This window comes from Antrostomus carolinensis, unplaced genomic scaffold (genome assembly GCF_000700745.2).
Source record: "Antrostomus carolinensis isolate BGI_N321 unplaced genomic scaffold, ASM70074v2 scaffold20278, whole genome shotgun sequence".
Taxonomy (NCBI): domain Eukaryota; kingdom Metazoa; phylum Chordata; class Aves; order Caprimulgiformes; family Caprimulgidae; genus Antrostomus; species Antrostomus carolinensis.
Window position 1 is genome coordinate 1 of NW_010332636.1, and position 13,703 is coordinate 13,703.

General features: G+C 43.8%; 1 protein-coding gene across 1 annotated transcript; it reads right to left on the bottom strand.

Annotated features, from left to right (window-relative positions):
* Positions 1–137: 137 nt before the first annotated feature.
* On the bottom strand, positions 138–13,234 carry LOC104529309 (dyslexia-associated protein KIAA0319-like; the record flags this gene model as incomplete). Its single annotated transcript, XM_010173586.2, has 8 exons — positions 13,156–13,234; positions 6,658–7,430; positions 5,738–5,927; positions 3,569–3,673; positions 2,819–2,916; positions 2,352–2,439; positions 1,530–1,622; positions 138–270 (listed from the first exon to the last, which is right to left on the bottom strand). Coding segments are annotated over exons 1-8 (1,529 nt in total), but the record flags the coding sequence as incomplete, so codon positions are not given.
* Between the last annotated feature and the right edge of the window lie 469 nt (positions 13,235–13,703).

A 13,703-nucleotide genomic window follows, 5' to 3' on the forward strand; every position in this document is an offset into this window, starting at 1 on the left:
CTGGGGTTGCCCCAACCCAGGTGCAGGACCTAAAGCTTTTTGTTTGAGGATGTACATGTGAGCACAAATTGAAACAAACATTTAGCTTACATCACAGAAATAGTTAAAACCCCAAAGGAAAGTATCTGTGCAGGTACCTGAAAGTGTAGTTTCCAGGAACAAGGTTAGACAAGTGCAAGACAGGCGTGTCAGCAGATGCCTTCTCTTCTCTCAAAGGACCTTTAATCTCCTCCCAGTGGTAACTCACTATCTTCATATCATCTATACTTTCTACATTCGTTAAAGAAAAACAGATCAGTTTCTTGTGGCAATTGCTGGAATGAACACTAAAGGTTTTCATTCACTGATCCTTCACTGTTTTTTCTACAATTATCTTTTCAAACATATTTGATCAGGGTTCGTGTACCACAGCTGTTAAACCACAGATTCCAAGTTACATTTGGGATGGTTTCTCTAAACACAAAAAATTCTTCACACACACCACCAACAACAAAAAACAATCAATTTCCGACTCTGCACATTCCAACTTGCCTGCTCTCAGTAATTATGAGTATAATTATGACATCTCATCATACCCCACATGACAGCTTTCTACCATGGCCCCAGCTGTACTGGCACAGAGGTCTTTGGGGCAGGGCAGGAAGAAGCTGTAAGCTGTTTGGATGCAGCAGCCCCTGACACACTGCACTTCAGTCTCCAAGTGGAAGGCTGCATTTTATCACTTGCTTATTTATTAAAATGTTTTAGAACTGGACCTAAATCCCCAAAACAAATCATGATTCAGGGAACTCCCAAATAGAGTGAGAAGAAAGAATTTCACTTGTAATTGACAAATGTCCTGGTTTTCAGCTGGGACAGAGCTGGGTTTGTTTTTAGCAGTCAGAACAGCGCTGGGGTTTGGGTTCAGCTGGGATTTGTTATGAGAGGAACACTGAGAACACACCAGCGTGTTCATTTGTATCGCTGGGAGTGAAGGACTTTGTGTTTGTCCATCTGCAAGTGCAAGATCTAAGGTGTGTGAAGAATATTTAAACTAATAAGCTAAACTGGCATTTGGCTCTGCCACGGGGCTGTTCCATCTCCTGTCCCCCATGGGCAGGAGATCCATGAGGGACTCTCCCTCTCTTGCTCTCTCTGGCTTTGGCTCGGGCTCTGGCTCTCCAGGATTGCGGTTTCGGGTCGGGATTGTCGCTCCTCCGGGATCGTGATCTGGGAACAGGCCGGGCTTGGTCTGTGCATGGTGACCAATTGCTCTGGGTATCACTCATTTGCATAATTTACTACTACTACTATTATCATTACTATTTTAATATCAACATTATTTTAAGTTTTTCTTTTATTTCAATTATTGGATTGCTCTTATCTCACCCTTGGCCCCCATTCCTCTTCCCTCTCCCCTGTCGGGGGGAAGGACTGAGTGAACAGCTGTGTTTGGCTGCTTGGCCAAGTGAAACCACCACAATAAACAATAACAATATAATTGTATATTAAAAATACAGGATGGAAGCACAGGATGGCCCAGTACATACGACTGCCATCAATGAAGGTCGATGTTGTTGGCAAAGAAACTTCTTGTACTTTGGGTGAAGCGACAGCAACAGGAGGCTGGTTAATTCTGATTGCTGTGAGAAAGACAGGGCAGGAGGGGGAAAAAGAAAAATAAAAATAGTGAAAGCCCAGACAAAACTAATGTGTTAACTCTAAAGAACAACAGTCTTTGGTGATCTAAATCTTGGATTGATAGCTTTGCAGCATCCACTGTCTTCCTTGGACAATCACAGAACCACAGAATGTTAGGGATTGGAAGGGACCTTGAAAGATCATCTCAACTCTACCTCCTTAAAACACTTTATAGGCACCGAGGTATGAAACGCCTCTGCATGTCTGGACTACCAGATGTCCTCGACAGATCATAGAATCACAGAATGGTTTGGATTGGAAGGGACCTTAAAGCTCATCCAGTCCCAACCCCCCTGCCATCAGCAGGGACACCTTCCACTAGACCAGGTTGCTCAAAGCCTCATCCAGCCTGGCCGAGAACACTTCCAGGGAGGGGGCATCTACAACTTCCTTGGGCAACCTGTTCCAGTGTCTGACCACCCTCACAGTGAAGAACTTCTTCCTAATATCTCATCTAAACCTCCCCTCTTTCAGTTTAAACCCATTTCCTCTTGTCTTGTCATTAGTTGCCCTTATGAAAAGTCCTTCCCCAGCTTTCTTGTAGGTCCCCTTCAGGTATTGGAAGGCCGTAATTGGAAGGCAGATAGTAACTGACAGACTAGTCGATAGCATGTTCTACAACTACTTGTGTTGAAGAAATTAAATTTTGTTATTTTAGCCAACTGATTTACCTGGTTTGACCGTGACATTTACAAAACCTTCACCAAAGGCATTTTCTCCAGAAACCGTCACTTTGAAGGCGTAAAGTCCCACTGACAACTGAGACAAACACAGAACAAACCGAGTTAATTATGCAACAGCAATACACATCAAGCTGTCAATCATATTGTTAACAGAGAAAAGTCTGGGTATCTGAAACCTAGAGCTCCTTTTATAAACACACACACAAAAGGCCACTAGTCACTGCCTAGAAGTGGGGAACACAAAGCAAACACTTAGGAATTTTAACTCCATTTTAGGAAATTATTAGAGCACTCTGAAAAAAAAAGAGACACTTCTAATCTGGCCAAGATTTGGTGACACATTCAAGATGGCTCTGGTAGTCATTTGAACTCCTTGAGTCAAGGTGCCCTTCCTTATAGGCTTAGATTCCTGTGATAGGACCACACAAACTAAGCTGAGCTTAGAGCCCACTTACATGAGAGAGCTTCAAGGTCTGGCTGTGCCTGCGCTCCATTTCACCACCATAGTCAGGAGGGTGACTGACTAAGCTCCACTCATAGGTGTAGGCTGTTTCTAAGAACAGTAACACAGCACAAGAGTCATCAGGTTTGCCTTCAAGATAAGCCCAGCAAACAAAAGATTCAAATTCACCATCCATCAGATAAAATGCTACAGGAGGAAATCATGACTGCTACTGTTTGAGCCTGCAAAATGAAGCAGTACAAATACATGTTAGACTTCCACAGTGTGCTAGGACTTGGGAAAGCAGCAAGGATGTAGTGGACTTCACAAAAAACAGCTTCATGTGAAGTGGCCGTGTTTTTACATAGCTACCTATGAAATGTGCATTCTTTGCTGCTGCAGCTTAAAAAAAAAAGCTGGTAGTTTTAAGATAAATGTTGCATCCAGAACCTACTTTCCCCCCAGCTTTACAGCAAGATCACCTGGGCCACATCATCTTTTGTCAGGAACTACAGGCTTTCTATTGAACCATTTGGCTAATGAGTTTAGGTTCTGAAAATAAAAGCCACTTAAAAAAAATTAAAATCTCTAAATCCAAAGGTGGAAATCCTCTCTGTAGTTGGAGCCACAAAAAAGGTAGTTGTAGGAGATGAGAAAGATGGTTTTATCCTGAGGTGCAGATATTCACATAAGTCAGGACTTGTCTGCATTTACAAGCTGGTAGTGTCTGCATCTCCTTGTAGGCCAAGGCCATTCAACTCACCTGTCAGCGGTGGTGGGACAGCAAAGGCATTCAGTTCAACCTCGTTTTTGGGAAGTATCACTTGTATGTTATCTCCAGCAGATACAGTAAGTTCTTTCACAGTATCTAAGACAGAATGAGTACATTATGTTTTAAAAGATGGGATGGATATAAATTCAGCACCTTCAAATATTATTTGTAATGAATTGAGTAAAATCTGACAAACACTCTACAGTGAACAGTCAAGGATAAGTAAAAAAAATAATAAATTCCTCAATACATAAATCAAATAACAATCTGTTATAATTATGACTATGCCTCCTTCACCTTTTACCACACCAAAATTTTTCTTCCACCCCAAATATGAAGTGTCATTTCCCCTACTTCTGTTCTAGAGAAAAGCAGGAATTCAAAAGTATGCAATGACAGAAGACAAAAGAGCCACATGCACCAGAACAGACCTCATCAAATAAAGTAACACAGCCCGTACCAGAACTCCAGTATCACGCTTTCTTCCACCAAGAAACACTATTTGTATGTTTGTGTGGCACTTGTGAGGCACATCTCAATGTTCAGCTTGGTGTCCTTTTTAAAAACTCCACGTGTATAGCAGGGCAAAGGTGTTATTTTGTAGCTGAACTGCACATTCAATATATCTTCCACACAGAAATACCCTCCTAGTTCTCATCTTTGAAAACTCCTTACTCTTCCAAAAATGCCAAAGCCCACAAAACCTGTCCCCAGGAGAAACCTACCAAAACATAACTTCAGGAAAGGTTCCCACAGACCTGTATTTCAAAGGTTTTAAATGTCTTCCTTTTAATAGGAGGAACCCACAGAATAAAGGTTCTCCAAAGGCAACATTCATGATGTCCAACTTACAACTTCTGAATACAGGTGAGCAAGAGGCTGCTCAGCAGTGGCAGTTGACAGGTCTAAAAATGGATGAAGAGGTCACACTGACAGCACACCTTCTGTCACTGCTACTTAAATGCACCCAAGGCTTCATCATTGCTCCTGGGAGTTGCCCTAAACACCACTGGAGGGAACTTTGTGCTTCCAAAAATCCTTTGACCTCCACATGAGATGAGAATAAAACATCTAGATGAGGGTGACAACCAAAGGTGAGAAGGAGGGATTGTCTTCGAGACTCCCAAGACAGTAGGGCTGAGCACACAAACTCAAGCTAATCCTTGCACAAAGCAGTACTTACTGTGAGACTCATCACAACCTTCACTTCAGCTTCCTCCAAGCTCCTTTATGAGTCCTCTTCAGCCTCCTCCTATGAAGGAGGAGGAACAGCTGCCTAGTCAGCATTCAATGGAAGCAATGATCCATTGCCTTGGAGAGGGGCCTCTTGTAGCTCACCTCTCCCCCTTACCTCCAACCACTATCCTGGCTGGCACATTGCAGTTTGGCAGAGGGTGCTAAGAATGTCCCAAACCAGACTTCCTCTCCCAGGAAGCAAAGGGCTTATCTCTCCATATCCCTCAGCACAGCAGAAGTGCAGAATACCACACATCTGTGCTCCTCTGCTTCTTGTGGCCCTTCTAACCTTTTGTCAGGGTGCACAGGGAGGAAGGAAACTCGGTAGGAGAAAGGAGATACCTTAACATACACACAGATTTTAACACAGCTACAGAGGACAGTGGTTAAACATGTCCTTCTCAAAATAAAAACCTTTGCTCTGCAGCTGGAAGCCTGACAAGCTTCCTCACATATATTGCTGCATGATATTGAACAACTAGATACGGTGGAAACTCTACTGAAGAGTTTCTGAGAGAGAGTAACGTTCTGAAGAGTCACACAAAAATAACATTATGACCAGATGAGGCTATTCTAAACCTCCAGAAAGCTCCAAGTATTTCTCACTAAGTAAAAAAAAGCTTAAGCAGATTTAAAAAAAGGCTTTTAATCTCTGCTTTTTCCTTCGCTGCTTTTGCTCGAGTTATAATTTCCCATTAAGGATGGATTTGGTCAGAGTTTTGTCTCAGAAGTAACTGGCTACGTGGTCTAGAGTTTGCTGTGGTACTGTAGGTACACACGCTTGAAGTGGGATGATGTTATGTCTGGATAAAGAGCGAGCTCATAACTAACAACAGGTTGGAAGTCCAACAGTAGCAGATCCATCCCTGTCAACTGTCCAACCAGCAGGTATCCCTCAGATCTCCAGCTCTGGTGAAACATTACCTGCTTTAGCAGCAGCAGCAGGAGGTGGTGTGAACTGCTGCATGGGCTCAGGTGACACCGTACTCGTGGGAACCAGCATGATTCCACCACCTTCAGCAACATTCTCTGGGGCCACTGTGGAAATCTGGGTTTTCTCTGAGACACCTGGGGAGAAATCCAGTTTGTCTGAAGAAGGGGAAGGTGTAGCAGCCTGAAAAAAATTAATTACAAAGAAAGAGTTGCTTTAAGTGAGCCATTTCTCACCTTTCTAGATTGAGACCTACACATAGGGTGATCCCACTGACGGATGTTACCAGGGCGTTTTGTTCATACACAGAATATCCACCAAAGGAGGAAGGAGGACTGGTTTGGGGTTTCTGTTTGGCTGATTTCTCCCCACACCCCACCATCAGGCTTTGTAAGAAATGCTAATCATTTTCCAGGTTTCAGATGTAAAACAGGGCAAGCTCATGTTGAGCTGCTCATCCCTCAGTGCCCCCAACTCCTTCTCCTTGGAGCTGGTCTCAAGCCACTCATGGCCCAGCCTGTATTTATGTTTGGGGTTGCCCTGACCCATGTGCAGGACCTTGCGTTTGGCCTTGTTGAACTTTGTATTGCTCAGCTAACTTCTTCTAGTCACGAAGGGTCAGAAGGGAAGAATACCATAAGATTCCTATCACACCGGGTCCAAGCCCACTCATATGTACACTTCCAAGGAAACCCCACTGTCCCAAAAGGAGGTCTGCACCTTATCATCTGAGAGAACAGAGTCCTTTAGTGATTAATCTGCCTATTAAGAGAATCCTCTCCCCTTCAGCCTTTTCTGCACCATAATAGGACTGCAAGGCATTTGAGTGACCTTACAAAGCAATAAGCTAATTTGATTTGGAAAACAAAGCAATTTCAAAGTGGCCTGCCTGCTTCCCGAGGGGCACACCTACCTCTTTTTGCAAAGCATCACTGGGTTGTGCACCAAGCTGAACAGCCACTTTGCTTTCAGACGTCTTCCCAGGGAACGGTGTAACCTCTGGAAGAGATGACAACATCTCTACAGAGTATTCAGTGACAGAGTTCAGTTCAGAGCTGTTTTTATTCCGAAGGCTTTCCACCTTCTCAGCCTCCTCTTTCTTTTCAGCAAAGTCCTCCTGGTTATCTCCACCATCACCCACTGAAGAGTTGAAGTCGTTTTCACCTGCCACCATCAGGCCCCAGTCAGCATAATCCGTGCTCCCCTTCCGCTCATGTTTGATGCTCACCTGAAAGGGGTCCTGCTCCAACTCTTTATAATCATCAATGTATTCGGGTAATTCCTCCAGGCTGGGATCTTTACCAAGCAGAGACAACTCCTTCAAGCTACTCACTTCCTCAGACGGCTCATTCTGGAGTCCCACAGAGTGGACCATGCTCGGGATGACTTGCCCAAATCCTAGGAGCGAGGCTGGCCTCTGAGAAGGCCTCAGCACAAAAGTGAGATAGGACTTTACAGTTTCAATTTTTTTAGGTTCACAATTCTCTTTGTGTTGGCAGTTCACGATGTAGCAGCGTCGTTCAAACATCCAGGACAAGTCACAACCAGAGAGGTCACAACACGCTGCGATGCAGTCAGACACTGACACAGCATGAGGAACTCGCATGATTTTAGTGGTTTCTAAGTTAGGAGATATTACTGCACCCGAGTACGTGGCTCCTTCTCGGCACTGCTCACAACTGGAACCTGAAACAACACCACCAACATAAGGCACGACATTATAACCAAGCCCTAATATGGTTTATTGTGACTAAAAATGGCTTATTGTGGGAGACAAGATAAAGACAGGTGGTACCCTGCTTAAATAAACTCATTTCCTTTCACTAACATCACCACTGCAGCATGTCCCCTTGCAGTGGTATTTGTACTCTGGAGGATTTTCCAGTGTAGGATCTGGATATGTTTTACAAAGAACCTCTTACTCCCTTCCTACAAATACACAAAGAGATTAAAGTGAGTTGCCAATACTTTTAAAACAAGGACACAGCAGGGAACATGAAAAATAATGATGGCATCCCTCCATTACCTGCTCTGGCAGGGGGGTTGGACCAGACGATCTCCAGAGGCCCCTTCCAACCCCCACCATTCTGTGATTACTCCCACAGCATGGTGAGCAAAACATGTTTTAAAAGAAAGCTCAAATAAGATGCTGTCACACGTCTTTATTTCATTTGAGGGAGAAGGCAGCAAAAATCCACATTGGAGAAACTCTTGATCTTCATGAAATCCCTCACATTAAGATAATTGCTGGGCTTTAATATAAAAACTGGATCAAATTGTCAAACTTTTGCTGCTTTAACCATTAGTTCATGTCAAATCCCAAGAGGCTTGTTTCAGGAGCATCTTTCCTACCTTTGCAGCAAAACTGTAATCTTTTAATATGACATCAGAATTATTTTCACAGCACTTCACAGACTGAGTGTGAAGGGTGTACATCAAGCGTGAATCAACACAGAATATACATCAATCGATTTTTAACATCTTTTCTAGGTGGTTTTTTCCTGGTTATAGCTTAAACCTCCTCCCTCCAAAATGCAAATTGAAAAATCCGATCATGCTTCAAAAAAACCAGTTGAGTAAAACCAGGACATTCTTCTTAACATGGTTTTCAACTTGACTTGCTAACTCAACCAGTGAAAACAAGATGTCACCACTGTGGAGCTAACACAGTAACAGAAGACAAAGTTGACTCTGCCTGCCTTGCAGGCCAGTAACAAAGGTGTCAGTTGAGTTCACAGTAGCATATGACAGGAGAAAAAGAAAAAGGCAGCTTGATTAACAGATTCCAGCTCAAATCTGTCAAGCTGATGGGCAGGGAAAATGAAATCAAGGAGTAGGAATAGGCTGGCAATTTGGGCAAGGTCTGACCATGACTTTGGAGATGCAGAGATTCTCCTACACATGCAGTGTGTCCAACCACCGCACCACCGTTCCCACCACACCTTCTGGGCTGGACTGCAGTACACTCCTTCACAATCCAGTAGCTGAATACAGCTCCTGAAACACCTGTGGGGCATCATACTGCCTGGGATGAAGGTACAGCTTGCAAAGTAGGTTAAGTTCGATGCAAAAAACCAAAATCAAACAAAAAAAAAACGGCACCATGCACTCTGGGATAGAGAGGACAAGACTTTATGACTGCTGTGCAGAGCTGGCTATGCTGGATGAGGAAAAACATGAAACAACAACAGATTTTAAAGATCAGTGACTTGCTAATAGGTACAGCTGAACAGGAAGCTGACAAAAAGGATAAACAGCTTCAAGGACCATTTTTCTGACTCCTTCACACAGAGCTGGGATTCTGTTTACTCTTCCACTTATGCTTTCAGTGAAACATGGATTTAAAACAACCTATCCTGTTCTAGCACAGCCCAGACATGAAGTGGCTTTATCTGCACCCAGGAGATGCTCAGGTTTTGTGCATTTTTTTCTTTCACATCCTCTTCATTTCCTTTCACCTCCGAGAACATAAGACCCTGGCAGACTCTGAACTGTCATCACAAGTCTTTCCTTTAAGTTGCACAAGGGGCAATGAGCACAAACTGGAACACCAGAAGTTCCAGACAAACTTCAGGAAAAACTTCTTTCCTGTGAGGGTGTTGGAGCCCTGGGACAGGCTGCCCAGAGAGGGTGTGGAGTCTCCATCTCTGGAGATGTTCAAACCCTCCTGGACACTTTCCTGTGTAACCTGGTGTAGGGACCCTGCTTTGGCAGGGGGTGGATGATCTCCTGAGGTCCCTTCCCACCCCACCATTCTGTGATTCTGTATTTATCCCAGTCTGAAATCCTGCAAGGACAACTATCCACTTGTGGGATTGTCTGTTTCTTCTCCCTAGCAGCAAGCAGTACAACAAGCAGAAAGAAAGGGCAAGAGGGAGTGTGTAACAGAAGAACAGAGCTCAGACTCAGACCTTATCATAGAATGGTTTGGGTTGGAAGGGACCTTAAAGCTCATCCAGTTCCAACCCCCCTGCCATCAGCAGGGACACCTTCCACTAGACCAGGTTGCTCAAAGCCTCATCCAACCTGGCCTTCAACACTTCCAGGGAGGAGCAGCCACAACTCCCTTGGGCAACCTAAACTTCCTTGGGCAACCTTGCACCAAGAGAAGTCACATTTGACCAGAATCACCTCCCATGACCTTCTGGCTGAGAGCACAGCACTGAGAGCTCATGTGGCACACTGTTCTCACAGCCTCTGAACTACATGGGCACAGAAGGTCCTAACAGCAGTTTCCTACAGGATGAGTAGGACTGTCTCTGCTTTCTTGACATCTGCTCCCTCCACTCTCTTTAAGCAACAAATTAGTTCCATTCTATTTTTAGGGTTTTTTTTTTGATCTATCCAAGTAACTTGTACCTCATTTCGGTGAGCTTTGAGAGGACAGGTGTGTACATTAGTCAGAAATCACTTTTGGTTTTTGTAGCACCATAACAACACATTGAAACAATTTTAATAAGGTTCTAAAAGCAAAATAAAAGTAACTTTGTTTTTTAAATTGCAGTCATCTAAAAGAACTTGATCTGCAATTCTCAAGCTACAGACAATTTCCGCAGCAGAGTTATACACCCCTAAAAAGCACGTTTTATATCATAAATGCTGAAAAAGGCTTAGGCTCCAGTAGCTTTGCTAAGGGCCTATAGAAAGTACTATCTTAAAAACCCGAAAAGCCATATTACTGGGAGCTTCTCCAGTATCTGAAATGTCACTGCATCAGTTCCTCTAGCAACAGCTACCATCTCCATACACCATCAATGTGTTTTCACCCTGTTTCTGCAGGCTGCTTTTAGGTTATTTGGCATTTTCCTCCCTTTCCCTGAAATCTCACAGGTCTTTAAACAGGGATATAGCTCAGGATACCAAGGTGCTCTTTTGGGCCTCAGTAAGGATGCTGACTGCAGATTAAGCACTGCAAAGGGAGGAGAAGGAGAACAAACGAGACAAAATGCTCAGTTACATAAAAGCAAATCCTCAACACAAAGTTGAAGACAATAGTATTCTAGATACATCTACAAACAAGAAGCTGCAAAGCTTTCATGTCCCCTACAGCAGCCTTCATGACGTTCATCATTCACTCCTTGTGCTCTGGATCTGTCACAGCTCCCTCATTAGTTCAGTGGGCCTGATGTTCCTTTCCAAGTATTATTTGTATTCCATGAATTGTTATTATCCCTGTTTGTCACTGATAAATCAACTAAGGGCTATTCAAGGCAGAAAAAAACCCCAAAAGCATGGACAATGTGAACTAACCTGGCACGATGCATAACTCCCTATGATCTCAGAGATCATAATCAGGCACTACACCACCCTGTCTCTCTGAAAAGACCTGTGTGAACCAGAACACATCACTAGAGCATTTAGCCACGGCAGTTGCAAAGAATGATCTGGGACTCCAGGCTAGTGGTTTGTTCCAGTGTCATTTCAAAGGTGTATCTATGTCCTTTGACACTCCTGGTCTGTGTTTCATGCGTTAGCTACACGGAAAGAATCACAGAGTCACAGAATCACAGGATGTCAGGGATTGGAAGGGACCTCGAAAGATCATCCAGTCCAATCCCCCTGCCAGAGCAGGAACCTAAATGAGATCACATAGAAAAGAGTATTCATCTTATCCTTCAAAGTACAAGACCAGCAGTAGTGATATATGTTGAAAATTGATGGCTTGTAACGTATTTAGAAACATCCTCCCCCGGAGTAAAGAAAGGGATAGTGGTGATGTCTGGCAAAGACTCTGGGAGGTCACGTAAGGTACGGCTGGGCTGCATGGAGGTAAGAACAGGAGACCAGACTGCACAAGAGCTCTGACTGCACTTACCTGCCAATTCATTTTTGTTGGAGTGGCTAATCTCAGAACAAAGCACCACAGTATGAACACATACTATGAGAAAACTGAGAATCAGCCAGGAGAACGCTATTATATTTACTGAAATGCGTTTCAATAGCATTATTTTGCAAGGTCTACCTCAATAGCCAGATTAGAATATGCCTCCTTAAGATGTGAGCTAGACTGAGTTGATTCCAAGGTGTTAGATTCCCAGTTGCAAAGTAAACTGTTGTTTCTGTGGTGGAAAGCAATGTCTTCTCTCATGAGGAAAAAAAAATATAAAAATTCAACATATGGTCATTGTACAGTCAACATCTCATACACTGAGCCTGGGCTCATACCTGCCCAAGACAAGGAGCTGGAAGAGCAAATGCAGCACATGTTTATTCACAGACTCTGCAGTAGCTGCTGTTACCATTCAGAAGAAGATGCAGATCATGGCAAAACAGTTAGAAGTTTATGCCAGGGACATTTGTTTCGGGGAGTTTTACACTTTTGACAACCTCCAGATCTGATCCCGTGGGCTGAATGGTCATGAGCAGCTGGACACCATGGAGGAGCTGCTGCAGTATCTTCCAGCATGGTTCTATCCCAAAGAACTGGATGATCTTTAAGGTCCCTTCCAACCCAAACCATTCTATGATTTACAAAAGGCATACTTATTATCTACCACAGCAACAAAAACTTCAGCTCCATGTTCTCCTCAAAGAGCTTGGAACGATTTGATCCTCAGGATGATCTTGAGGACTACTTCAAACCAGCTACAAGCAGAGCTGCAGTTAATGCCCATCCCTCCTCATCCAACATTTCCAAATCCAGTAGTCAGTTTAAGCCTCAGCACATTAGCAAGGCTCTCCCTCATTAACCAGACAATCCTGTTTATACTACAGGAGATGAAAGCCAGGGAACCAAGTATTATTTTCCCCAATTCCTCCTAATATAGATACTGCCAGTCTCTCCACAGCCAGAATTCAAACATTGTTTGCATATATTCTGTAGGTGCCATGTCAAAACTGCCTGCACCAGATTAAGTCTCCCTGTGACACAGGGGAAGTATTAAGAATCACTATCATTCTTTATCTGCCTGCTTATGGAAATAATTTACCTATCTCTGTGGCTGAAGTAGAAACCTACAGGATTTTCCTGTCACCCTTGAAAGGAAATACGTGTCTGTAGGGGGGATGATGAAGAGAGAGACGTAAAGAAATCCATTTATGCTTCTTGCAAATCAACATTTGTGTAACATTTCAGAAGAAAAAAGGCAGCTTAGAACACAAGAAATACATCAGTCTTAAACTGCAAGAGAAAGAGAAGGAAAACTATTTGAACTCTCCCACTACCCCCCTCCTGCCCCAGGCATCTCCCCTCAAACAGCCTTATGGAAACTGGCTCCAGTCAGCTACTCACAACTGGAACCACCTGCCATTTCTGAAGCTGAACCTTCCCAGAACTGTTTGCACTGAGGAGGCACAAGATTTCCCAGCTCTTGCCTTATTCATGTTTCATTCCCACCAGCGTACAGGCTGCAGGAGTATTGGCTTCACTTGTTCTACATGTGACTCAGAGACACAAGAAGTAAACTCCTACCTGTTATCGCCCACAGTAACATGCAGAGAACACCAAGTCCAAACGCCATGCTGCACCAGGAAGGCAATGACAATGGCTTTTCCAACCAGCTGCGTGGAAATTATAGGTCTCAACGTTGGTTTCCTCTAATGACTGTTTAGAACTCTGCTGTGGCCGTGAAGCACTGCAACAGACAGCACAGGAATAAAAAATAAGGTCAGATGTGAGCATTAATTAAAACATCACAGTAAAAGCCAACAGACAGGTTAAATGCAGCTTTTATTATCACTTCCTGACTTCTTGATGGATGACACAGTAGATCAGGTAAGCTGAAGATACAGAATAAATTACCTACATGGAAATTAGGTTGCCCAGAGAAGCTGTGGCTGCTCCTCCCTGGAAGTGTTGAAGGCCAGGTTGGATGAGGCTTTGAGCAACCTGGTCTAGTGGAAGGTGTCCCTGCTGCTGGTAGGGGGGTTGGAACTGGATGAGCTTTAAGGTCCCTTCCAACCCAAACCAGTCTGGGATTGTGATTCTATGATCTCATCCTCTAGAGATACAGAAATGTC